Source organism: Atractosteus spatula (assembly GCF_055471065.1).
Source record: "Atractosteus spatula isolate fAtrSpa1 chromosome 10 unlocalized genomic scaffold, fAtrSpa1.hap1 SUPER_10_unloc_1, whole genome shotgun sequence".
NCBI lineage: Eukaryota > Metazoa > Chordata > Actinopteri > Semionotiformes > Lepisosteidae > Atractosteus > Atractosteus spatula.
The window spans coordinates 3,939,158-3,964,857 of NW_028296612.1; the positions used below are offsets into that span (position 1 = coordinate 3,939,158).

Genomic DNA, 25,700 nt, shown 5'->3' on the forward strand with positions numbered 1-25,700 from the left:
ACTGAAATTTTATAAGCGATTGGTTCTTTTTTTTTAAAGAAAACAGTGACTAAAGGGGAGCTCTGAGAAGGTTTGTGAAGCAGGTATGTGGTACAAATTAGAGATTTATGACATCTCTCCACTTATCTACACCCGAATAATGTAGCTTTTGCTGGATACAAGGCTCTGAAAACTTGTTCCTCAGGCTGGGGCAGGGGATCACACACTGTATTATTATTATTGAGAGACAGGCTCACTGTCTGTTCCTCAGGCTGGGACAGGAGATCACACACTGTATTATTATTATTGAGAGACAGGCTCACTGTCTGCTCCTCAGGCTGGAACAGGAGATCACACACTGGGCAGGAGTGGAAATTCTTGGATTAAATTTGTCATTTCAGGGACGAAGGTCTAATCCCAGAGTATTTATCACAGGGCGGAAGAAAGCGTATCCGCCTGCAGTATTATATACCCTCAGTTTGGGCCCGGCCAGGCGGAACATGCGGTAGTGAAGACGCAAGACGCGTGGTGCCGCCAGGGGGCGCTCTGGCGTTCCTCTCCCCGCCTCGCCTGCGCCCTTTGACCCGAACTTCCGCTTCCGGGTGAAAGCGGCGGCGGTGGTGGGGGTCAGATGTTGTTATGGCGTGTGTTTGAAAGTTGAGGGTGTGGGTTCGGATCTTGATTCGAGCGGGACCGGTTCCGGGACCATGAGGTGCTAGGAGCGGGCTGCCTGAAATAAAGAGCGAAGAAAACAAACAGCGCAAACGGACAGGAGACCGGTTCGGACGGGAGGGTCGCCGAGAGAGAGACATGTATGTAAACAGTTCAAGTCTCTGTTTTCAAGTCTCTGTACTGTAAATGGTGCGAGGTGTAGTCCTTATCTCCCAGTATTTACATAAAACAGTGTGTTTGCGGTCGGCATCTCACAGACATAGGACGTTTAGCCTCTTTCTGATTATGAACCGGTTTTGTTTATCTGTTGTTGTTGTTGTTGTTTTTTTAAATAAATAAAGCACAACCTCGTCTGCTGGCTGTCGTGTCGTGAACGTGATGTCGTCCCGAGTGGACGAGACGACATCAGGCGATTTAAAGGCACTGAAGAACTCATCCAGCTCCCAGTCCAGTCAGTCCAGTCCAGTCTGGAGAGTCTCGGACTGCTCTGTCAGTGTCACTGGAGTCTGATTATAATCCCAGTTCATAACTAATCCAGCTCCCAGTCCAGTCCAGCCTGGAGAGTCTCACACTGCTCTGTCAGTGTCAGTGGAGTCTGATTGTAATCCCAGTGAAGAACTCATCCAGCTCCCAGTCCAGTCAGTCCAGTCCAGTCTGGAGAGTCTCGGACTGCTCTGTCAGTGTCACTGAGTCTGATTATAATCCCAGTGAAGAACTCATCCAGCTCCCAGTCCAGTCAGTCCAGTCCAGTCCAGTCTGGAGAGTCTCGGACTGCTCTGTCAGTGTCACTGGAGTCTGATTATAATCCCAGTGAAGAACTAGTCCAGCTCCCGGTCCAGTCCAGTCCAGCCTGGAGAGTCTCAGACTGCTCTGTCAGTGTCACTGGAGTCTGATTATAATCCCAGTTCAGAACTAATCCAGCTCCCAGTCCAGCCAGTCCAGTCCAGCCTGGAGAGTCTCAGACTGCTCTGTCAGTGTCAGTGGAGTCTGATTATAATCCCAGTGAAGAACTCATCCAGCTCCCAGTCCAGTCAGTCCAGTCCAGCCTGGAGAGTCTCAGACTGCTCTGTCAGTAGGTATGTAGACGTGTGCTCTGGAAGTGTAGATTTGTGGATGTGTGCATCCCTGTCGCTGTATAGCCTCAGTTATCACTTTATTAACCCTTTACAATCTCTTGCATGAGGAACGTGTCTTTTCACAGACCCCAGCTTGCTCTCCATGAGACACACAGACAGGGAGAGAGGCTGGGGGTCAGAGCGCAGGGTCAGACATTGTACAGCACCCCTGGAGCAGCTGGGGCTAAGGGCCTTGCTCAGAGGCCCAGTGGAGTAGGATTCCTCTGCCAGCTGCGGGATTTGAACCGGCAACCTCCCAGCCCCAGGCGCAGATCCTGAGCCACAGGGCCACCGCTCCGCCCCAATGATCCGTGTCTGATCTGATCAAACCGATGTGTTGTGATCCGTGTCTCTCCCTCGCCCTCAGAATGGCCGGCCTGGAGCAGTGGGTCAGTGACCAGCTCCACGGCCTCCTGGGCCTGAGCGACCGCTACGTGGCGCAGTTCCTGATCGGCACAGCCAAGAGGAGCGCCAGCGCCCAGGACTTCCTGTCCCGGCTGAGGGAGACGGGCACCATCGACGTCGACCAGCGCGTCGCCTCGTTCGCCGCCGAGCTGTACGGCAAGGTACCGGGCCCCTGCCTACTCCCTCCCCCTCCGGCGCGGAGGCAGCCAATCGCGGTCCGGTCCCCGCGGCGCCTCGCCGGGGAGCCGGCGCTGATTGGACGAGCTGCCGGACTGGTCCTCTTTCGCCGACGTCACGGTCGGGTGTTGCCCCTGGCAACCAGAGGGCGCCAGTCCGCCCCCCCCCCCCACACAGCAGCTCTCAGTGGGGAGGAGAGCAGAGGGATGGAGCCAGTTCAGAGAGGGGGGTGATTAGGAGGCCATGATGGGTCAAGACCAGGGGGGTATTTGACCAGGACACTGGGGTAACACCCCTACTCTTCTCGAGAGACACCCCGGGATTGTTAATGAGCACAGAGAGTCAGGACCTCGGTTTTACGTCTCAGCCGAAGGACGGCGCCTGTTTACAGTCCAGTGTCCCCCGTCACTATACTGGGGCATCAGGACCCACACAGACCGCAGGGTGAGCGCCCCCTGCTGGCCTCACTGACACCTCCTCCAGCAGCAGCCTCATCTCTCCTCCCAGGAGTCTCCCCTCCAGGTACGGGCCAGGCTCACACTGCGGGGCTCCAGAGGGGCTGCCGGCGGGGGGCTGCGGGGTGACACAGCTGCTGAAGGCCTCGGCCGAAGCCCCTGGCCCGGGGTGATCCGGGGGGCTGTTCCCCGAGCGCGGGGCGCAGGCGGAGGGACGTTCCCTTCGTCCCCCGGCGTGACCTGTTTTTTGTTTTGTTTTTTTTGCCTGCCCAGGTGCCCAGGAGGCAGGTGGCGGAGAGGCCGGCGCGGGCGGCGGAGAGGGTGGCCCTGGAGATGGAGAGGAAGAACCGGAGCTACGTGCTGCTGGAGGACAGCGAGGGAGAGGGCGGGGGGCAGGAGGAGGAGGAGGAGAGGGCGAGGAGGAAGGGCCCGCGGGGAGGGCCGGGGGGGGCCAAGGACCGAGGGAGGAAGAGGAAACACCTGAGGCAGAAGAGGCAGGAGAGCTCCTCTTCTGGGGAGGAGGAGGAGAAGGGGGAGAGCAGGTGAGTCCGTTAGGGAGTTCAGTTCCACGCCCCCACCCCCCTCTGTGTACAGAAGAGCCTCCTGTCCTGACTGGAGGAGCTCACCCAGCTGTGTCTGGAGAGAAGCCAGGGTATCGGCTTCAACCACAGGGCTGGGCAGCTTGTTCCCCACCCCCACCACCCTCTGTGTACAGAAGAGCCTCCTGTCCTGACTGGAGGAGCTCACCCAGCTGTGTCTGGAGAGAAGAGGGTATCACAGACACAGTCCACAGCCCAGTGGGCGAGGAAGGTCTCCCCAGATCCCCAAGTTTCCGAGAGGGTTTGGAATGCAGTAGGGGGGCAGTAGCAGAGGCGCCCACAGAACGAGCTGAGCGGCAGCTTTTCCACAGGGGAAGGCGTTGAGTCTGAGCCCTCCTTCGCGAGAGAGCCTGGATCTTATTGAAGGAGGAACAGCGACGCCAGTCTTCCGTTTCCGGGTGTTGGAAAGAGTCAGCGTTGATGAGGGCCTTTCGAACCACAATAAAAGAGAGACGTACACACGGTACTTTGTAAATCCCATATACGTCACAAAATGGCCGAAATCTCCGGCTCTGCGCGGCGCCATGTTATGCATCTTTAGAACAACGCGACAAGGCGTCCGCTGAGGCGGAGCAGCCGTACTGCCCTGTGAGCGCACAGGCCTGTCAGAAAAACGCCTCTGTTAGCCCGGGAGAAGTATTGCTCTCGGCGGGTCCAGGCGGTAAGAGGAACTGCGCCGTCAGCTCCGCCCGCAGGTCACGCTGGGAACGTGAGATACCGGCTGCCCCACCTGGGCGTCTGCACGCTCGTGCAAGCGCAGCACGCGTCAGCCAATCGCAGGGACTAGTGAGCAGGAAGGGCAGCTTCACCTCGCGGATCTCTCGGACTCGCGCTCTAGCCCGTGGCCAGCAGACCGGGGGGTGTGGGACAACATGGAGACCGTACTGGACTTCTCGCGGAATTCGAGATTCCCTCGCTGTCCTCCAGCAGCACGTAGCCCCCCCCCCCATGAATTTGTTTTGTCACTGAGCTTTAATAAAAGGTCTGAGAGACTGGGACAACAGCTCCTCTTTAAGACAGAGCTGCACTGGGCTTGCTGGTCCTGACTCTCAGCCCAGCTGGTTTCTGACCCCGTGCGTGCCGTCTGCGCAGGCAGAAGCCGGCCGCGGCGCCGAAGGGGAGGACTCGGGGGGATGAGGAGGAGGAGGAGGAGGACTGGGAGAAGGAGGAGAAGGCCAGGCTGCAGGACCTGAAGGAGAGGGACGCCTTCGCCGAGCGCGTCAAGCAGAGGGACCGGGATAAGACCCGCAACGTGCTGGAGAGGAACGACAAGAAGGTACTCTGAGACAGAGGAGAGGAGGGGGACGACCGTGTCTCCGAGACAGGGGGGAGGAGGGGGACGACCGCGTCTCTGAGACGGGGGGGAGGAGGGGGACGACCGCGTCTCTGAGACGGGGGGGAGGAGGGGGACGACCGCGTCTCTGAGACGGGGGGAGAGAAGGGGGATGACCGCGTCTCTGAGACGGGGGGAGAGAAGGGGGACGACCGCGTCTCTGAGACGGGGGGAGAGAAGGGGGACGACCGCGTCTCTGAGACGGGGGGAGAGAAGGGGGACGACCGTGTCTCTGTGACGGGGGGGAGAGGAGGGGGAGGACTGCGTCTCTGAGACGGGGGAGAGGAGGGGGATGACCGCGACTCTGAGACGGGGGAGAGGAGGGGACTGCGTCTCGAGGACAAGGGGTCACTGATCGCTCTGTGTCGTTTTCAGGCCTATGAGGAGGCCCAGAAGAGGCTGAAGATGGCCGAAGACGACCAGAAGAAGATGGTGGGGACGCGTCTCCTTTCATTTCCAGCTGCTGTTGAATAGAATTAAACGTGTGGTTTGCCTGCCAGTGTCTCCGTTGACACACCTCTCCCTGTGTCGACCGCTGTGTCTCTCTGTATTGACTGTGTGTAGCGAATCCTGTCTCTCTCTCCATGTCGATATTGACGTGTGTGTCGACTCTCCCTGCGTGTCGATATTGACGTGTGTGACGACTCTCCCTGCGTGTCGATATTGACATGTGTGTCGACTCTCCCTGCGTGTCGATATTGACGTGTGTGTCGACTCTCCCTGAGTCGATATTGACGTGTGTGTCGACTCTCCCTGCGTGTCGATATTGACGTGTGTGTCGACTCTCCCTGCGTGTCGATATTGACGTGTGTGTCGACTCTCCCTGCGTGTCGATATTGACGTGTGTGTCGACTCTCCCTGTGTGTCGAAACTCACCCCTGTGTCGACTCTCCCTGTGTGTTGGTATTGACTCCCTGTGTGTTGATACTCACCCCTGTATTGACTCCCCCTGTGAGTTGATATTGACTCCCCCGTGAGTTGATATTGACTCCCCTGTGTTGACTCCCCCTGTGTGTTGGTACTCACCCCTGTATTGACTCCCCTGGGCTGGTATTGACCCCCAGGTGCCCGAGCTGCGGAAGCAGTCCCGCCGGCAGTACCTGGGCAAGCGCGAGGCGGAGAAGCTGGAGGACCTGGAGGCGGAGATCGCGGACGAGGAGTACCTGTTCAGCGCCCAGGAGCTGACCCGCCGCGAGCAGGAGGAGCTGGAGTACAAGCGCACCGTCCGGGACCTGGCCCGCGAGTACAAGCACGCCGGGGCGAAGGAGAAGGAGGAGAGGAAGAACCGCTACTACATCCCCGAGGAGAAGAGGAGCAAGGTACGGGGGGCCGGGAGACAGGAGGTGGGCAATCCCATCATCCCTTCGAGGAAGACAGGAAGGGGAGGGGCTTCTGTAAAGAGCAGGGACCGACGGGGAGGAGACAGGAAGGGGAGGGGCTTCAGTAAAGAGCAGAGACCAATGGGGAGGAGACAGGAAGGGGAGGGGCTACAGTAAAGAGCAGAGACCGACAGGAGACAGGAAGTGTGCAATCTCATCATCCCTCGGAGAGGACAGGAAGGGGTGGGGCTTCAGTTAAGAGCAGAGACAGACGGGGAGGAGACAGGAACGGGGGGGGCTACAGTCTGAGACTGACAGCTCCTCCCCTCTGCTCCCGCCTGCGCAGACGGTGCCGGAGCGCGCGGAGGTGGAGGAGGGCGAGGCGGGCGCCGGCGGCGAGGCCGGCTGGAGCGGCGCCGGGGAGCAGAGCCGCTGGGAGGACGCGCGGCTGGAGGCGGCGTCGCTGCGCTTCGGCGCCCGGGAGGCGCGGGAGCGCGGGCAGGAGGCGGAGAGGGAGAGGTACCAGCTGGTCCTGGAGGAGGACGAGATGATCAGCTTCGTCAGCGCCGTCACCATGAAGGGCACCGACACGGGCCAGGTACCGCGCCGGCCCTCTGTGTGCCCCCTGTGTGCCCCCTGTGTGCCCCCTGTGTGCCCCCTGTGTGCCGTCTGTGTGCCGTCTGTGTGCCCCCTGGGCTGTCTGTGTGGCCCCTGGGCGTCCAAGTGTCCTCTGTGTGCCCCCTGGGTCGTCTCTGTGCTGCCTGAGTGCCCCCTGGGTGTCTCTGTGCTCTCCGTGTGCCCCCTGGGTGTCTCTCTGTACTCATGGTGCCCTCTGATTGGGTCTCTCACTGTCTTTCACTCTCTCGTGGTGCGCTCTCCCCCTCTCCCCCTCTCCCCCTCTCCCTGTGCCCCAGGAGAAGAGGGACCAGGCCGAGCCCGAGCTGTCGGAGGCACAGAAGGCGAGACAGTCGATCCAGGAGGTGAGGCGCAGCCTGCCCGTCTTCCCCTACCGCGCCGACCTGCTGGCCGCCATCGCCGAGCACCAGGTGCTCATCATCGAGGGCGAGACGGGCTCCGGGAAGACCACCCAGATCCCACAGTACCTGCTGGAGGAGGTGAGCGGGCCCCGCGCCTGTCTGTCTGCCTGCTCGCCTCTGACTGCCTGTCTGTCTGCCTGCTCGCCTCTGACTGCCTGTCTGTCTGCCTGCTCGCCTCTGACTGCCTGTCTGTCTGACTGCTCGCCTCTGACTGCCTGTCTGTCTGCCTGCTAGTTCGTCTGCCTGTCTGTCTGCCTGCTAGCTCGTCTGTCTGTCTGTCTGTCTGCCTGCTAGCTCACCTGTCTGCCTGCTCACCTGCCTGTCTGTCTGACTGCTCGCCTCTGACTGCCTGTCTGTCTGACTGCTCGCCTCTGACTGCCTGTCTGTCTGCCTTCTAGCTCGCCTGTCTGTCTGCCTTCTAGCTCGCCTGTCTGTCTGCCTTCTAGCTCGCCTGTCTGTCTGCCTTCTAGCTCGCCTGTCTGTCTGCCTGCTAGCTCACCTGTCTGCCTGCTAGCTCGCCTGTCTGCCTGCTAGCTCGCCTGTCTGTCCGTCTGTCTGCCTGCTAGCTCACCTGTCTGCCTGTCTGCCTGCTCACCTGCCTGTCTGTCTGACTGGTCGCCTCTGACTGCCTGTCTGTCTGACTGCTCGCCTCTGACTGCCTGTCTGTCTGCCTGCTAGCTCGCCTGTCTGCCTGTCTGCCTGCTCACATGTCTGCCTGCTAGCTCACCTGCCTGCCTGCTCACCTGTCTGCCTGTCTGCCTGACTCCCAGCTCACCTGTTTGTCTGCCTGCCTGTCTGCCTGACTCCCAGCTCACCTGCCTGCCTGCTCACCTGCCTGCCTGCTCACCTGTCTGTCTGCCTGCTCACCTGCCTGCCTGCTCACCTGTCTGCCTCTCTCCCAGGGCTACACCGAGGGGGACAAGAGGATCGGCTGCACGCAGCCCCGCAGGGTGGCGGCCATGAGCGTGGCGGCGCGGGTGGCGCAGGAAGTGGGCGTCAAGCTGGGCAACGAGGTGATGATGACGTCACTTCCTGTCGGCGGGGGGGGGGCTGCCGCACGCGGGCGTGTTCTGAGCAGGTGTGTGTGTGTGTCTGAACGCCAGGTGGGCTACAGCATCCGGTTTGAGGACTGCACCTCGGAGCGCACGGCGCTCAAGTACATGACCGACGGCATGCTGCTGAGGGAGTTCCTCACCGAGCCCGACCTGGCCAGCTACAGGTGCGCGCCCCCCACCCCCCCGGAGCAGAGTGTCTGTGTGAACCCCTCTCTCTCTCTCGGAGCAGAGTGTCTGTGTGAACCCCTCTCTCTCTCGGAGCAGAGTGTCTGTGAGAACCCCTCTCTCTCTCGGAGCAGAGTGTCTGTGTGAACCCCTCTCTCGGAGCAGAGTGTCTGTGTGAACCCCTCTCTCTCTCTCGGAGCAGAGTGTCTGTGTGAACCCCTCTCCCTCTCTCGGAGCAGAGTGTCTGTGTGAACCCCTCTCTCGGAGCAGAGTGTCTGTGTGAACCCCTCTCTCTCTCTCGGAGCAGAGTGTCTGTGTGAACCCCTCTCTCTCTCGGAGCAGAGTGTCTGTGTGAACCCCTCTCTCTCTCGGAGCAGAGTGTCTGTGTGAACCCCTCTCTCTCTCTCGGAGCAGAGTGTCTGTGTGAACCCCTCTCTCTCTCTCGGAGCAGAGTGTCTGTGTGAACCCCTCTCTCTCTCTCGGAGCAGAGTGTCTGTGTGAACCCCTCTCCCTCTCTCGGAGCAGAGTGTCTGTGTGAACCCCTCTCTCGGAGCAGAGTGTCTGTGTGAACCCCTCTCTCTCTCTCGGAGCAGAGTGTCTGTGTGAACCCCTCTCTCTCTCGGAGCAGAGTGTCTGTGTGAACCCCTCTCTCTCTCTCGGAGCAGAGTGTCTGTGTGAACCCCTCTCTCTCTCTCGGAGCAGAGTGTCTGTGTGAACCCTTCTCCCTCTCGGAGCAGAGTGTCTGTGTGAACCCCTCTCTCTCTCTCGGAGCAGAGTGTCTGTGTGAACCCCTCTCTCTCTCGGAGCAGAGTGTCTGTGAGAACCCCTCTCTCTCTCGGAGCAGAGTGTCTGTGTGAACCCCTCTCTCTCTCTCAGCGCATAGTGTCTGTGTGAACCCCTCTCTCTCTCTCGGAGCAGAGTGTCTGTGTGAACCCCTCGCTCTCTCTCGGAGCAGAGTGTTTGTGTGAACCCCTCTCTCTCTCTCGGAGCAGAGTGTCTGTGTGAACCTTTCTCCCTCTCGGAGCAGAGTGTCTGTGTGAACCCCTCTCTCTCTCTCGGAGCAGACTGTCTGTGTGAACCCCTCTCCCTCTCTCGGAGCAGAGTGCCTGTGTGAACCCCTCTCTCGGAGCAGAGTGTCTGTGTGAACCCCTCTCTCTCTCGGAGCAGAGTGTCTGTGTGAACCCCTCTCTCTCTCGGAGCAGAGTGTCTGTGTGAACCCCTCTCTCTCTCTCGGAGCAGAGTGTCTGTGTGAACCCCTCTCTCTCTTGGAGCAGAGTGTCTGTGTGAACCCCTCTCCCTCTCTCGGAGCAGAGTGTCTGTGTGAACCCCTCTCTCGGAGCAGAGTGTCTGTGTGAACCCCTCTCTCTCTCTCGGAGCAGAGTGTCTGTGTGAACCCCTCTCTCTCTCTCGGAGCAGAGTGTCTGTGTGAACCCCTCTCTCTCTCTCGGAGCAGAGTGTCTGTGTGAACCCTTCTCCCTCTCGGAGCAGAGTGTCTGTGTGAACCCCTCTCTCTCTCTCGGAGCAGAGTGTCTGTGTGAGCCCCTCTCTCTCTCGGAGCAGAGTGTCTGTGTGAACCCCTCTCTCTCTCGGAGCAGAGTGTCTGTGAGAACCCCTCTCTCTCTCGGAACAGAGTGTCTGTGAGAACCCCTCTCCCTCTCGGAGCAGAGTGTCTGTGTGAACCCTTCTCCCTCTCGGAGCAGAGTGTCTGTGTGAACCCTTCTCTCTCTCGGAGCAGAGTGTCTGTGTGAACCCCTCTCTCTCTCGGAGCAGAGTGTCTGTGTGAACCCCCCCCCCCTCTCGGAGCAGAGTGTCTGTGTGAACCCCCCCCCCCTCTCGGAGCAGAGTGTCTGTGTGAACCCTTCTCCCTCTCGGAGCAGAGTGTCTGTGTGAACCCCTCTCCCTCTCGGAGCAGAGTGTCTGTGTGAACCCCTCTCCCTCTCGGAGCAGAGTGTCTGTGTGAACCCCTCTCCCTCTCGGAGCAGAGTGTCTGTGTGAACCCCCCTCTCTCTCTCTCGGAGCAGAGTGTCTGTGTGAACCCCTCTCTCTCTCGGAGCAGAGTGTCTGTGTGAACCCCTCTCTCTCTCTCGGAGCAGAGTGTCTGTGTGAACCCCTCTCTCTCTCTCGGAGCAGAGTGTCTGTGTGAACCCTTCTCCCTCTCAGAGCAGAGTGTCTGTGTGAACCCCTCTCTCTCTCTCGGAGCAGAGTGTCTGTGTGAACCCCTCTCCCTCTCTCGGAGCAGAGTGTCTGTGTGAACCCCTCTCTCTCTCGGAGCAGAGTGTCTGTGTGAACCCCTCTCTCTCTCGGAGCAGAGTGTCTGTGTGAACCCCTCTCTCTCTCGGAGCAGAGTGTCTGTGTGAACCCCTCTTCCTCTCTCGGAGCAGAGTGTCTGTGTGAACCCCTCTTCCTCTCTCGGAGCAGAGTGTCTGTGTGAACCCCTCTCTCGGAGCAGAGTGTCTGTGTGAACCCCTCTCTCTCTCTCGGAGCAGAGTGTCTGTGTGAACCCCTCTCTCTCTCTCGGAGCAGAGTGTCTGTGTGAACCCCCCTCTCTCTCTCTCGGAGCAGAGTGTCTGTGTGAACCCTTCTCTCTCTCGGAGCAGAGTGTCTGTGTGAACCCCTCTCTCTCTCTCGGAGCAGAGTGTCTGTGTGAACCCCTCTCTCTCTCGGAGCAGAGTGTCTGTGAGAACCCCTCTCTCTCTCGGAGCAGAGTGTCTGTGTGAACCCTTCTCCCTCTCGGAGCAGAGTGTCTGTGTGAACCCCTCTCTCTCTCTCGGAGCAGAGTGTCTGTGTGAACCCCTCTCTCTCTCGGAGCAGAGTGTCTGTGTGAACCCCCCCCCCTCTCGGAGCAGAGTGTCTGTGTGAACCCCCCCCCCTCTCGGAGCAGAGTGTCTGTGTGAACCCTTCTCCCTCTCGGAGCAGAGTGTCTGTGTGAACCCCTCTCTCTCTCTCGGAGCAGAGTGTCTGTGTGAACCCCCCCCCCCTCTCGGAGCAGAGTGTCTGTGTGAACCCCCCCCCCAGAGCAGAGTGTCTGTGTGAACCCCTCTCTCTCTCGGAGCAGAGTGTCTGTGTGAACCCCCCCCCCCCTCTCGGAGCAGAGTGTCTGTGTGAACCCCCCCCCCCCTCTCGGAGCAGAGTGTCTGTGTGAACCCCTCTCTCTCTCTCGGAGCAGAGTGTCTGTGTGAACCCCTCTCTCTCTCAGTGCAGTGTTCATGTGGTGTAGCCTCTCTCTCTCTCTCTCTCTCTCTCTCTCTGTCTCTGTCTCAGCGTGGTGATTATAGACGAGGCCCACGAGCGGACTCTGCACACCGACATCCTGTTCGGCCTGATCAAGGACATCGCCCGCTTCCGGCCGGACCTGAAGGTCCTGATCGCCAGCGCCACGCTGGACACCGAGCGCTTCTCCACCTTCTTCGACGACGCCCCCGTCTTCCGCATCCCGGGCAGGCGGTTCCCGGTGGACATCTACTACACCAAGGTGCGGTCCGGGTCCGGGTCTGGACGCGGTCACGCTGTTCCAGCCTCTGGTCCAGTCGGGCTGCGGGCTCCTGCGCTGTGCGTCGCATACGTTGGTGGCTGGTGGTCTGGTGGTCAGTAGCGGTCTGTTGCCGTTTAAGGCCGGAAAGTTCGGCAGTCGAGCAATTAAGCAACACCCCTAATGAGCTAAAAACCCCCCTGTTGCGTTTCGTTTTCCGCAGAATGAGGTCAGTGTGTGTGTGTGCGTGTGTCTCGTCTTGCCCGCTGACCCCTGACCCCCTGGCACCGGGAAGGTCAGTGTGTGTGTGTCTCGTCTTGCCTGCTGACCCCTGACCCCTGACCCCTGACCCCCGGCACCGGGACGGTCAGTGTGTGTCTCTGAAGTCACACCTCCTCAGTCAGCCTAGGCCAGCTGGGGTGGAACAGAACAGTAACACGTAAACAGTGAACACCCTGGACCAGCGCCTGGCCTCTCACCCCTGCTGGCCTGTGACCCTCACCTCCGAGCGGGTCTGAAAGGTGGTGTTGGGGTCCGGCGGTCCGCGCGGTCGGCCCTCGCCCGGCGCTCACCTCCCCCCTCCCCACAGGCCCCCGAGGCGGACTACCTGGAGGCCTGCGTCGTCTCCGTCCTGCAGATCCACGTGACGCAGCCCCCCGGAGACGTCCTGGTCTTCCTCACTGGGCAGGTGAGCGCGCTGGGGGGGGGGTCTCACTGCTGTCTTGTCTGTCTGTCTGTCTGTCTGCAGGAGAGTCCAGTGGGGCTCACAGTGTTCAGTCTCTCTCTCTCCTCTGTGTGGCTCGCAGTGTTCAGTCTCTCTCTCTCCTCTGTGTGGCTCGCAGTGTTCAGTCTTTCCTGTCCCTGTGTGACTCACAGTGTTCAGTCTGTCCTGCCCCTGTGTTCAGGAGGAGATCGAGGCGCTACAGTGGAGCTGTAGCTCAGAGTGTTTAGTCTCTCCTGTCCCTGTGTGACTCACAGTGTTCAGTCTGTCTTGCCCCTGTGTTCAGGAGGAGATCGAGGCGCTACAGTGGAGCTGTAGCTCAGAGTGTTTAGTCTCTCCTGTCCCTGTGTGACTCACAGTGTTCAGTCTGTCCTGCCCCTGTGTTCGGGGGGAGATTGAGGCGCTACAGTGGAGCTGTAGCTCACAGTGTTCAGTCTGTCCTGCCCCTGTGTTCAGGAGGAGATCGAGGCGCTACAGTGGAGCTGTAGCTCACAGTGTTCAGTCTGTCCTGCCCCTGTGTTCAGGAGGAGATCGAGGCGCTACAGTGGAGCTGTAGCTCACAGTGTTCAGTCTGTCCTGCCCCTGTGTTCGGGGGGAGATTGAGGCGCTACAGTGGAGCTGTAGCTCACAGTGTTCAGTCTGTCCTGCCCCTGTGTTCAGGAGGAGATCGAGGCGCTACAGTGGAGCTGTAGCTCACAGTGTTCAGTCTGTCCTGCCCCTGTGTTCAGGAAGAGATCGAGGCGCTACAGTGGAGCTGTAGCTCACAGTGTTCAGTCTGTCCTGCCCCTGTGTTCAGGAGGAGATCGAGGCGCTACAGTGGAGCTGTAGCTCAGAGTGTTTAGTCTCTCCTGTCCCTGTGTGACTCACAGTGTTCAGTCTGTCCTGCCCCTGTGTTCGGGGGGAGATTGAGGCGCTACAGTGGAGCTGTAGCTCACAGTGTTCAGTCTGTCCTGCCCCTGTGTTCAGGAGGAGATCGAGGCGCTACAGTGGAGCTGTAGCTCACAGTGTTCAGTATGTCCTGCCCCTGTGTTCAGGAGGAGATCGAGGCGCTACAGTGGAGCTGTAGCTCACAGTGTTCAGTCTGTCCTGCCCCTGTGTTCAGGAGGAGATCGAGGCGCTACAGTGGAGCTGTAGCTCACAGTGTTCAGTATGTCCTGCCCCTGTGTTCAGGAAGAGATCGAGGCACTACAGTGGAGCTGTAGCTCACAGTGTTCAGTCTGTCCTGCCCCTGTGTTCAGGAGGAGATCGAGGCGTGCTGTGAGATGCTGCAGGAGCGCTGCCGCAGGCTGGGCTCACGGATCGCAGAGCTGATCGTCCTGCCCATCTACGCCAACCTGCCCTCCGACATGCAGGCCAAGATCTTCAACCCCACGCCCCCCGGCGCCAGGAAGGTCAGTGTGTGTGTGTGTCACCTCTCGCCCCCTGACCCCTGACCCAACGCCCCCCAGCACCAGGAAGGTCAGTGTGTCTGTGTCACCTCTCACCCCCTGACCCCTGACCCCACACCCCCCAGCGCCAGGAAGGTCAGTGTGTGTGTGTGTGTGTGTGTGTGTGTCACCTCTCGCCCCCTGACCCCTGACCCAACGCCCCCAAGCACCAGGAAGGTCAGTGTGTCTGTGTCACCTCTCACCCCCTGACCCCTGACCCCACAACCCCCAGCGCCAGGAAGGTCAGTGTGTGTGTGTGTGTGTGTGTGTGTGTGTGTGTGTGTGTGTGTCACCTCTCGCCCCCTGACCCCTGACCCCAAGCCCCCTGGCACCAGGAAGGTCAGTGTGTCTCCTCCGACCCCAGCACCAGGAAGGTCAGTGTGTCTCCTCCGACCCCAGCACCAGGAAGGTCAGTGTGTCTCTCCTCCTGCCCCCTGGTGCCAGTAAGGTCAGTGTGTGTCTCTCCTCTCACCCCCCGAGGCCATGACTGGTAAAGGCCAGGGGGACGTTTGTCCAGGACGCACTGATAAGCTTCCTGATACGCTGCTTAACGGCTTCAGAACAAACCAAGCAGCTGTTGACCGCAGTCCCTCCATGAGACTCTTCAGCTCGACTCCTGTCCCACCTGAAGATCTTCTTCCTCCGAAACCGCCCACCGACCCCCGAAAGCCTCCTGCTTCTATTCTGTCTCACCTGTCACCTGACCAATCGCCTTCCCTTCAACCCCCCCCGCGGCAGGTCGTCGTGGCGACGAACATCGCAGAGACCTCCCTGACGATCGATGGCATCATCTACGTGATCGACCCGGGCTTCTGCAAGCAGAAGAGCTACAATGCGAGGACAGGCATGGAGTCGCTGATCGTCACGCCCTGCTCCAGAGTAACGTATCGGTCTCCTGTCTGTCTCGCGCGCTCTCTCTCACTGGACACAGAGTCGCACATCTGTCCTCTTGGGCGGTCAGTAGCTAACTGACCCCAGGTTCTCACCCAGCTGTGTCTGGAGAGGAGCCAGGGTATCGGGGCTTCAACCACAGGGCTGGGAGCTTGTTCCCCACTCCCACTACCCTCTGTGTACAGAAGAGTCTTCTGTCCTGACTGGAGGAGCTCGTCCAGCTGTGTCTGGAGAGGAGCCAGGGTATCGGCTTCAACCACAGGGCTGGGCAGCTTGTTCCCCACCCCCACCCCCCTCTGTGTACAGAAGAGCCTCCTGTCCTGACTGGAGGAGCTCACCCAGCTGTGTCTGGAGAGGAGCCAGGGTATCGGCTTCAACCACAGGGCTGGGAGCTTGTTCCCCACTCCCACTACCCTCTGTGTACAGTAGAGCCTCCTGTCCTGACTGGAGGAGCTCATCCAGCTTGTTCCACACCCCCACCCCCCTCTGTGTACAGTAGAGCCTCCTGTCCTGACTGGAGGAGCTCATCCAGCTTGTTCCACACCCCCACCCCCCTCTGTGTACAGAAGAGCCTCCTGTCCTGACTGGAGGAGCTCACCCAGCTGTGTCTGGAGAGGAGCCAGGGTATCGGCTTCAACCACAGGGCTGGGCAGCTTGTTCCCCACCCCCACCCCCCTCTGTGTACAGTAGAGCCTCCTGTCCTGACTGGAGGAGCTCATCCAGCTTGTTCCACACCCCCACCCCCCTCTGTGTACAGAAGAGCCTCCTGTCCTGACTGGAGGAGCTCACCCAGCTGTGTCTGGAGAGAAGCCAGGGTATCGTCTTCCACCACAGGGCTGGGCAGCTTGTTCCCCACCCCCACCCCTCTCTGTGTACAGAAGAGCCCCCTGTCCTGACTGGAGGAGCTCACCCAGCTGTGTCTGGAGAGGAGCCAGGGTATCGGCTTCAACCACAGGGCTGGGCAGCTTGTTCCCCACCCCCACCCCCCTCTGTGTACAGTAGAGCCTCCTGTCCTGACTGGAGGAGCTCATCCAGCTTGTTCCACACCCCCACCCCCCTCTGTGTACAGAAGAGCCTCCTGTCCTGACTGGAGGAGCTCACCCAGCTGTGTCTGGAGAGGAGCCAGGGTATCGGCTTCCACCACAGGGCTGGGCAGCTTGTTCCCCACCCCCACCCCCCTCTGTGTACAGAAGAGCCTCCTGTCCTGACTGGAGGAGCTCACCCAGCTTGTTCCCCACCCCCACACCCCTCTGTGTACAGAAGAGCCTCCTGTCCTGACTGGAGGAGCTCACCCAGCTGTGTCTGGAGAGGAGCCAGGGTATCGGCTTCAACCACAGGGCTGGGCAGATTGTTCCACACCCCCACCCCCCTCTGTGTACAGTAGAGCCTCCTGTCCTGACTGGAGGAGCTCATCCAGCTTGTTCCACACCCCCACCCCCCTCTGTGTACAGAAGAGCCTCCTGTCCTGACTGGAGGAGCTCACCCAGCTGTGTCTGGAGAGGACCCAGGGTATCGGCTTCCACCACAGGGCTGGGCAGCTTGTTCCCCACCCCCACCCCCCTCTGTGTACAGAAGAGCCTCCTGTCCTGACTGGAGGAGCTCACCCAGCTTGTTCCCCACCCCCACACCCCTCTGTGTACAGAAGAGCCTCCTGTCCTGACTGGAGGAGCTCACCCAGCTGTGTCTGGAGAGGAGCCGGGGTATCGGCTTCAACCACACGGCTGGGCAGCTTGTTCCCCACCCCCACCACCCTCTGTGTACAGAAGAGCCTCCTGTCCTGACTGGAGGAGCTCACCCAGCTGTGTCTGGAGAGAAGCCAGGGTATCGGCTTCAACCACAGGGCTGGGCAGCTTGTTCCACACCCCCACCCCCCTCTGTGTACAGAAGAGCCTCCTGTCCTGACTGGAGGAGCTCACCCAGCTGTGTCTGGAGAGAAGCCAGGGTATCAGCTTGTTCCCCTCTCCCACCCCCCTCTGTGTACAGAAGAGCCTCCTGTCCTGACTGGAGGAGCTCACCCAGCTGTGTCTGGAGAGAAGCCAGGGTATCGGCTTCAACCACAGGGCTGGGCAGCTTGTTCCCCACCCCCACCCCCCTCTGTGTACAGAAGAGCCTCCTGTCCTGACTGGAGGAGCTCACCCAGCTGTGTCTGGAGAGAAGCCAGGGTATCGGCTTCAACCACAGGGCTGGGCAGCTTGTTCCCCACCCCCACCCCCCTCTGTGTACAGAAGAGCCTCCTGTCCTGACTGGAGGAGCTCACCCAGCTGTGTCTGGAGAGGAGCCAGGGTATCGGCTTCCACCACAGGGCTGGGCAGCTTGTTCCCCACCCCCACCCCCCTCTGTGTACAGAAGAGCCTCCTGTCCTGACTGGAGGAGCTCACCCAGCTTGTTCCCCACCCCCACACCCCTCTGTGTACAGAAGAGCCTCCTGTCCTGACTGGAGGAGCTCACCCAGCTGTGTCTGGAGAGAAGCCAGGGTATCGGCTTCAACCACAGGGCTGGGCGGCTTGTTCCCCACCCCCACCCCCCTCTGTGTACAGAAGAGCCTCCTGTCCTGACTGGAGGAGCTCACCCAGCTTGTTCCCCACCCCCACACCCCTCTGTGTACAGTAGAGCCCCCTGTCCTGACTGGAGGAGCTCACCCAGCTGTGTCTGGAGAGAAGCCAGGGTATCGGCTTCAACCACAGGGCTGGGCAGCTTGTTCCCCACCCCCACCACCCTCTGTGTACAGAAGAGCCTCCTGTCCTGACTGGAGGAGCTCACCCAGCTGTGTCTGGAGAGAAGCCAGGGTATCGGCTGTACGCCGTGATTCTGAGGGAGTGGCCCCGGTGGTGGACGTGGCGTGTGTGCGGGCGCTCACGCGTGTTCCTACCCCCCCCCCCCCCCCCCCCCCAGGCCTCGGCGAACCAGCGGGCGGGCCGGGCCGGCCGGGTGGCGGCGGGGAAGTGCTTCCGGCTGTACACCGCCTGGGCCTTCAAGCACGAGATGGAGGAGACCACCGTGCCCGAGATCCAGCGGACCAACCTGGGCAACGTGGTGCTGCTGCTGAAGAGCCTGGGTACGAGGGCCGGGGCACGTGGGCGCTGTGGGGGGCGTGCGAGTGTCGGGGGGGGGGGGGGGGGTTCATGGGTGTCAGAGGAAGAGGGGATGGGGCGTGGGAGTGTCATAGGGAGAGGGGGCGTGTGCGGGTCATAAGGAAGGGGGAGGGGCATGTGTGTGTCATAAGGAAGGGGGAGGGGCATGTGTGTGTCATAAGGAAGGGGGTGGGGCATGTGTGTGTGTCATGGGGAGAGGGGGCGTGTGCGGGTCATAAGGAAGGGGGAGGGGCATGTGTGTCTGTGTCATAAGGAAGGGGCGGAGCATGTCTGTGTCATAAGGAAGGGGGAGGGGCATGTCTGACATAAGGAAGGGGGCGGGGCGTGTGAGTGTCATAAGGAAGGGGGCGGGGCGTGTGTGTCATAAGGAAGGGGGCGGGGCGTGTGCGGGTCATAAGGAAGGGGGCGGGGCGTGTGTGTCATAAGGAAGGGGGCGGGGCGTGTGCGGTTCATAAGGAAGGGGGAGGGGCATGTGTGTCTGTGTCATAAGGAAGGGGGCGGAGCATGTCTGTGTCATGAGGAAGGGGGTGGGGCGTGTCTGACATAAGGAAGGGGGCGGGGCGTGTGTGTGTCATAAGGAAGGGGGCGGGGCGTGTGTGTGTCATAAGGAAGGGGGCGGGGCGTGTGTGTGTCATAAGGAAGGGGGAGGGGCATGTGTGTCTGTGTCATAAGGAAGGGGGCGGAGCATGTCTGTGTCATAAGGAAGGGGGCGGGGCGTGTGGGTCATACGGAAGGGGCGGAGCATGTCTGTCATAAGGAAGGGGGCGGGGCATGTGTGTCATAAGGAAGGGGGCAGGGCATGCGAGTGTCATAAGGAAGGGGGCGGGGCGTGTGTGTCATAAGGAAGGGGGCGGGGCGTGTGTGTCATAAGGAAGGGGGCGGAGCATGTCAGGGGCATGGGGAGAGGGGGCGTGGCATGTGAGTGCCATAGTGAAGGGGGCGGGGCATGTGAGTGTCATGGGGAGAGGGGGCGGGCGTGTGTGTGTGTCACAGACGGTGGTGCTCGGTGCGGCGGGGGGTGACCTTCGGTCTCTCTCTATCTCAGGCATCAATGATCTGATCCACTTTGACTTCATGGACCCTCCTCCCCACGAGACGCTGGTCCTGGCTCTGGAGCAGCTGTACGCGCTGGGGGCCCTGAACCACAGGGGAGAGCTGACCAAGGTACAGGGGCCAGGGAGGGGCGGGGCAGGTGCAGGGTGATGCAGGGAGGGCTGGGGCAGCTGACAGGGAGGTGAGGGGCAGGTGCAGGGAGGGGTGAAGCAGGGTGATGCAGGTGGGGGCAGTGTAGGGTGATGCAGGGAGGGGTGTGGCAGGTGCAGGGTGATGCAGGGAGGGGTGTCGCAGGTGCAAGGTGTTGCAGGGAGGGGTGTGACAGGTGCACGGTGATGCAGAGAGGGGTGGGGCCGGTGCAGGGTGATGCAGAGAGGGGTGTGGCAGGTGCAGGGTGATGCAGAGAGGGGTGGGGCCGGTGCAGGGTGATGCAGAGAGGGGTGGGGCCGGTGCAGGGTGATGCAGAGAGGGGTGGGGCAGGTGCAGGGTGATGCAGAGAGGGGTGGGGCCGGTGCAGGGTGATGCAGAGAGGGGTGGGGCCGGTGCAGGGTGATGCAGGAAGGGGTGTGACAGGTGCAGAGTGATGCAGAGAGGGGTGTGGCAGGTGCAGGGTGATGCAGGGAGGGGTGGGGCAGGTGCAGGGTGATGCAGGGAGGGGTGGGGCCGGTGCAGGGTGATGCAGAGAGGGGTGTGGCAGGTGCAGGGTGATGCAGGGAGGGGTGTGACAGGTGCAGGGTGATGCAGAGAGGGGTGGGGCAGGTGCAGGGTGATGCAGGGAGGGGTGTGGCAGGTGCAGGGTGATGCAGAGAGGGGTGGGGCAGGTGCAGGGTGATGCAGAGAGGGGTGGGGCCGGTGCAGGGTGATGCAGAGAGGGGTGTGGCAGGTGCAGGGTGATGCAGGGAGGGGTGTAACAGGTGCAGAGTGATGCAGAGAGGGGTGTGGCAGGTGCAGAGTGATGCAGGGAGGGGTGGGGCAGGTGCAGGGTGATGCAGGGAGGGGTGGGGCCGGTGCAGGTTGATGCAGGGAGGGGTGGGGCCTGTGCAGGGTGATGCAGGGAGGGTTGTGGCAGGTGCAGGGTGATGCAGAGAGGGGTGTGGCAGGTGCACGGTGATGCAGAGAGGGGTGGGGCCGGTGCAGGGTGATGCAGAGAGGGGTGGGGCCGGTGCAGGGTGATGCAGAGAGGGGTGTGGCAGGTGCAGGGTGATGCAGAGAGGGGTGGGGCCGGTGCAGGGTGATGCAGGGAGGGGTGTGACAGGTGCAGGGTGATGCAGAGAGGGGTGGGGCCGGTGCAGGGTGATGCAGGGAAGGGTGTGGCAGATGCAGGGAGGGGTGGGGCCTGTGCAGGGTGATGCAGGGAGGGGTGGGGCCTGTGCAGGGTGATGCAGGGAGGGGTGGGGCCTGTGCAGGGTGATGCAGGGAGGGGTGGGGCCGGTGCAGGGTGATGCAGAGAGGGGTGGGGCCGGTGCAGGGTGATGCAGAGAGGGGTGTGGCAGGTGCAGGGTGATGCAGAGAGGGGTGGGGCCGGTGCAGGGTGATGCAGAGAGGGGTGTGGCAGGTGCAGGGTGATGCAGGGAGGGGTGGGGCAGGTGCAGGGTGATGCAGGGAGGGGTGTGACAGGTGCACAGTGATGCAGAGAGGGGTGGGGCCGGTGCAGGGTGATGCAGGGAAGGGTGTGGCAGGTGCAGGGTGATGCAGGGAGGGGTGTGGCAGGTGCAGGGTGATGCAGGGAGGGGTGTGACAGGTGCACAGTGATGCAGAGAGGGGTGGGGCCGGTGCAGGGTGATGCAGAGAGGGGTGTGGCAGGTGCAGGGTGATGCAGAGAGGGGTGGGGCAGGTGCAGGGTGATGCAGAGAGGGGTGGGGCCGGTGCAGGGTGATGCAGGAAGGGATGTGACATGTGCAGGGTGATGTAGGGAAGGATGGGGCAGGTGCAGGAAGGGGGAGTGTTCCCCTCCAGCCTCAGCGCCTCACTGGTCCTCTCCGCTCCCCCACAGCTGGGCCGCAGGATGGCTGAGCTGCCTGTGGACCCCATGCTGTCCAAGATGATCCTGGCCTCGGAGCAGTGAGTATCCCCTGTCCCTCTGTGGGAGAGAGTGTGTGTGTGCGACTAAACACATGCTTGGGAAGCTGTCTCCTCTTATCTGTCTCTTCTCTTTCTCCTCTCTCCTTTCTCTCTCCTGTCTCCTGTCTCCTGTCTCCTGTCTCCTGTCTCCTGTCTCCTGTCTCTCAGGTACAAGTGCTCGGAGGAGATACTGGCCATCGCCGCCATGCTCTCGGTCAACAACTCCATTTTCTACCGGCCCAAGGACAAGGTGGTCCACGCCGACAATGCCCGGATGAACTTCGTGGTGCCGGGCGGAGACCACCTGGTCCTGCTCAATGTCTACAACCAGGTCTGGTCCGGCTTCTTGTCTGTGTCTGTCTGTCCTGTCCAGGGTGTGTGTGTCTGTGTGTCCTGTGATGGACTGGTGTCCTGTCCAGGGTGTGTGAGTGTGTGTGTCCTGTGATGGACAGGTGCCCTGTCCAGTGAGTGTGAGTGTGAGTGTGAGTGTGAGTGTGAGTGTGAGTGTGAGTGTCCTGTGATGGACTGGTGTCCTGTCCAGGGTGCGTGCGTGTGCGTCTATCCATCTTTATGCTAAGAGTGGCAGGGGTCTGGAGCGAGCCTCCCAGAGACGGGGCGGTGATCCAGCGTTCAGGCCGACTCCCCTGGAGTTATCGAGCGCCTAGAAACAGCCCAGTATCGAGTTTACCCCTTGTGCTGTGCGTCTCTGACCCAGCGCTGCGTCTCTTGACAGTCTCAGCCCTTATATATACGTGACCCGTGGGGATATTGATCACCTTCCGATGGTTTATTCCAGAGAGCGTCTTTTAAATCTATATATATATATTGGGTGGGGCAGTGGCCATCATGGTTGCCTCCCAGTACTAGAGCCCTGGGGGTGATGGGTGGGGGGGGGGGGCTCATCATTTCCAGATCCGGGGTGCTGTCTGTGTGGAGTTTGTGTGTTCTCCCTGCGTGTTTGACGTAATGGGTGATAAGGAGGTGATTGGTGGTGACTGGAAGTGATTGATTGGTGATGGCTGGTGATGGGTTATTGATTGGGATGGGTAGTGATTGAATTAGCTGATTGATGGGTGATTCATGGCGATTGATTAAGGGGTGATGGACGGTGATTGATTGGTGTTTGACGTGATGAATGATGATGTGATTGTGGTGATTGGAAGTGATTAATTGGTAATTGATGAGGATTGATTGATGCTTATTACTTAGTGATTAATACGGATTGGTAAAGGATGGCGATTGATTGGTGATAAATGGTGATTGATTGGTGTTTGACGTGATAGGTAGGTGGTTGGTAGTGATTGGACGTAATTGATTGGTGATGGATGTTGATTGATTGGTGATTAATAGAGATTGGTGATGGATGTGAATGGAGGGTGATTGATTGCTGATTGACATGATGTTTGGAGGTGATTGATGGATGATTGATAGGATTGATTGGTGATTGACATGATAGCTGGTGGTGATTGATTGTTGATTGAAGCTGATTGATTGCTGATTGATTGTTGATGGATGGTGATTGTTGATTGAAGCTGATTGATTGGTGATTGATAGAATTGATTGGTGATTGACATGATAGCTGGTGGTGATTGATGGGTGATGGATGGCGACTGATAGGTGATTAATGGTGATTGATGAGTGATGGATGGTGACTGGTGACTGATTGGTGATGGATGGTGATTGATTGGTGATGGATGGTGATTGAAATTGATTGATTGGTGATGGATGTTGATTGATTGGTGATGGATTGTGATAGCAGCCGTACAGCAGTTGCCTTGGTACTGGGGCTGTGGCTCGGGCGGTGTGTCCGTGTGTGCTGACCCGTATATCGATCGCGTGTCGATACCGCAGTGGGTGGAGAGCGGCTACTCGACTCAGTGGTGCTACGAGAACTTCATCCAGTTCCGCTCGATGAAGAGGGCCAGGGACGTGCGGGAGCAGCTGGAGGGGCTGATGGAGAGGATCGAGATCGAACTGACCAGCTGCCAGGGGGACTCTGTCCCAGTGCGCAAGGTCTGTCCCCCCCTCCTCTCTCTCTCTCTCTCTCTCTCTCTCTCTCTCTCTCTCTCTCTCTTCTCTCTCAGTCCAGTCAGTGTGTGTGTATGAACCCCTCTCTCTCTCAGTGCAGTGTTCATGTACTGGAGTGTCCAGTCAGTGTGTGTGTATGAACCCCTCTCTCTCTCAGTGCAGTGTTCATGTACTGGAGTGTCCAGTCAGTGTGTCTGTGTGAACCCCTCTCTCTCTCAGTGCAGTGTTCATGTACTGGAGTGTCCAGTCAGTGTGTCTGTATGAACCCCTCTCTCTCTCAGTGCAGTGTTCATGTACTGGAGTGTCCAGTCAGTGTGTGTGTATGAACCCCTCTCTCTCTCTCAGTGCAGTGTTCATGTACTGGAGTGTCCAGTCAGTGTGTCTGTATGAACCCCTCTCTCTCTCAGTGCAGTGTTCATGTACTGGAGTGTCCAGTCAGTGTGTGTGTATGAACCCCTCTCTCTCTCAGTGCAGTGTTCATGTACTGGAGTGTCCAGTCAGTGTGTGTGTATGAACCCCTCTCTCTCTCAGTGCAGTGTTCATGTACTGGAGTGTCCAGTCAGTGTGTGTGTATGAACCCCTCTCTCTCTCAGTGCAGTGTTCATGTACTGGAGTGTCCAGTCAGTGTGAACCCCTCTCTCTCTCAGGCTGTGACCGCTGGGTTCTTCTACCACACTGCTCGCCTCAGTAAGTCGGGGTACAGGACGGTGAAGCACCAGCAGACGGTCTACGTCCACCCCAACAGCTCGCTGTTCGAGGAGCAGCCCCGCTGGCTCATCTACCACGAGCTGGTCTTCACCACCAAGGAGTTCATGAGACAGGTACCCGTCTCTCTGTGTCTCTCTGTGTCTCTCTGTGTCTCTCTGTGTCTCTCTGTGTGCTTGCCTGTCCCTCTCTCTGTGTGTGTGTGTGTGTGTGTGTGCTTGCCTGTCCCTCTCTCTGCCCGTGTCTGTATGTGTGTGTGTGCGTGCTTGCCTGTCTCTCTCTCTCTGCCCGTGTCTGTATGCGTGTGTGTGTGCGCTTGCCTGTCCCTCTCTCTGCCCGTGTCTGTATGTGTGTGTGTGTGCGCTTGCCTGTCCCTCTCTCTGCCCGTGTCTGTGTCTGTGTCTGTGTCTGTGTCTGTGTCTGTGTCTGTGTCTGTGTCTGTGTCTGTGTCTGTGTCTGTGTCTGTGTCTGTGTCTGTGTGTGTGTGTGTGCTTGCCTGTCCCTCTCTCTGCCCGTGTCTGTATTGGCGTGACTGCAGACACTGCCAGGCAGGCGCGGGCGGGCGCTGTCCTAATGTGGGGGCCTCTCCCTCTGCGCAGGTGATCGAGATCGACAGCTCCTGGCTGCTGGAGGTGGCCCCCCACTACTACAAGTCCAAGGAGCTGGAGGACAGCACCAGCAAGAAGATGCCCAGGCAGCAGGGGAAGACGAGGGACGAGCTGGGCTGAGCTGTGCTCCCTCTCGCTCACACACTGGACACGGAGACTGCCGAGCTGGACACCGAGACTGACCGGGCCTCTGGGGGGGGAGGGGGGTAGGGGGGGGCCTTTTTCTCCGGAAGTGCAGGAGGCCGGACCCCCGCACAGGACTGGCGGTGGGGAGGTTTTTTGGTACCTCGTAGTTGGACTCGTTTCTCTCTCTTTGCTCTTTGGTTGTCCTGCTCCGTCTGAAATCAAGATCGGAGCTCCGCCAGAGAGAGAGAGAGGGAGAGACGGACAATAAAAGCCTTTTCTGCGGCCGGCCAAGACTGTGACGCGGAGTTGAGCTGTTTTCTAGTTTTAATCATCATTTCTGACCTGCTGCTGGTTCGGGGGGTTTTCGCCTCTGCCTCGTGTGGCGAGGTGCCTGCAGCGCCGCAGTTGACCACCAGAGGGCGGCCTTTCCTTCTTGTTGTTGTTGTTGTTGTTTTTTTTCCCTCCGACGTCTGATATGTGAGAAAGCGATGATGTGGCTGTCCTGCCCTCCAGGGACGTGCGGGTTTAGTTATTTCGCAGGTTCCTGCTGGCGGGTGTTGAGCGGGCAAGTCCCCGAAAAAAGACAGCAGCGTTTTTCTGTTCCTTTTTAATAAACCTTTTCTAAAGCTCCACCTTGATTCGCCTGGTGCTGCAGTCTCTCTCCCCTCCCCCTGATGAGCTGGTGCAGAACGATCGCCGTGCGTCTCCCAGGTGGGGTTACTGGTTGCAGAACGATCGCCGTGCGTCTCCCAGGTGGGGTTACTGGTGCACAATGATCGCTGTGCATCTCCCAGGTGGGGTTACTGGTTGCAGAACGATCGCCGTGCGTTTCCCAGGTGGGGTTACTGGTTGCAGAACGATCGCCGTGCGTTTCCCAGGTGGGGTTACTGGTGCAGAACGATCGCCGTGCGTCTCCCAGGTGGGGTTACTGGTGCAGAACGATCGCTGTGCGTCTCCCAGGTGGGGTTACTGGTTGCAGAACGATCGCTGTGCGTCTCCCAGGTGGGGTTACTCTTCATTGTGGGATTCTCTCGGTAGGAAATACTGTCATAATGAAGTGGATCAGACTACTTCATCAGACTAATGAAGTCAGTCAGACTTCACTGCTGGTCTTACTGACAGCACTGTCACACCTGGAGCGGATCAGACTGCTGCGCACTGGGAGTCTGACTGACAGCACTGTCACACCTGGAGCGGATCAGACTGCT

General features: G+C 59.7%; 1 protein-coding gene across 2 annotated transcripts; it reads left to right on the forward strand.

Moving 5' to 3' along the window:
* Positions 1 to 593: 593 nt before the first annotated feature.
* Positions 594 to 25,124, forward strand: dhx16 (DEAH-box helicase 16). 2 transcript variants are annotated; one of them, XM_088908384.1, is made up of 21 exons: positions 594 to 791; positions 2,134 to 2,332; positions 3,077 to 3,345; positions 4,495 to 4,678; positions 5,111 to 5,167; positions 5,800 to 6,054; positions 6,401 to 6,652; positions 6,969 to 7,169; positions 7,994 to 8,104; positions 8,195 to 8,310; positions 11,573 to 11,783; positions 12,370 to 12,468; positions 13,740 to 13,892; positions 14,667 to 14,807; positions 17,712 to 17,874; positions 18,957 to 19,075; positions 20,958 to 21,025; positions 21,194 to 21,356; positions 22,877 to 23,038; positions 23,701 to 23,874; positions 24,358 to 25,124. In XM_088908384.1, exons 2-21 carry the CDS (start codon positions 2,135 to 2,137, stop codon positions 24,484 to 24,486), a joined length of 3,225 nt encoding a protein of 1,074 aa, XP_088764510.1. In that variant the 5' UTR covers positions 594 to 791; position 2,134; the 3' UTR covers positions 24,487 to 25,124. The 2 variants fall into 2 exon arrangements, with proteins under 2 accessions (XP_088764510.1, XP_088764511.1); XM_088908385.1 differs by having other exon boundaries at positions 6,972 to 7,169.
* Positions 25,125 to 25,700: the final 576 nt, after the last annotated feature.

Excerpts from the sequence above, each read along its gene's own strand:
- dhx16 (XM_088908384.1), top strand. The coding sequence starts at position 2,135 with ATGGCCGGCCTGGAGCAGTGGGTCAGTGACCAGCTCCACGGCCTCCTG. Across the intron at positions 6,653-6,968 it reads AGGGCACCGACACGGGCCAG|GAGAAGAGGGACCAGGCCGA; the intron begins GTACCGCGCCGG and ends CCTGTGCCCCAG. Across the intron at positions 8,311-11,572 it reads CCCGACCTGGCCAGCTACAG|CGTGGTGATTATAGACGAGG; the intron begins GTGCGCGCCCCC and ends TCTCTGTCTCAG.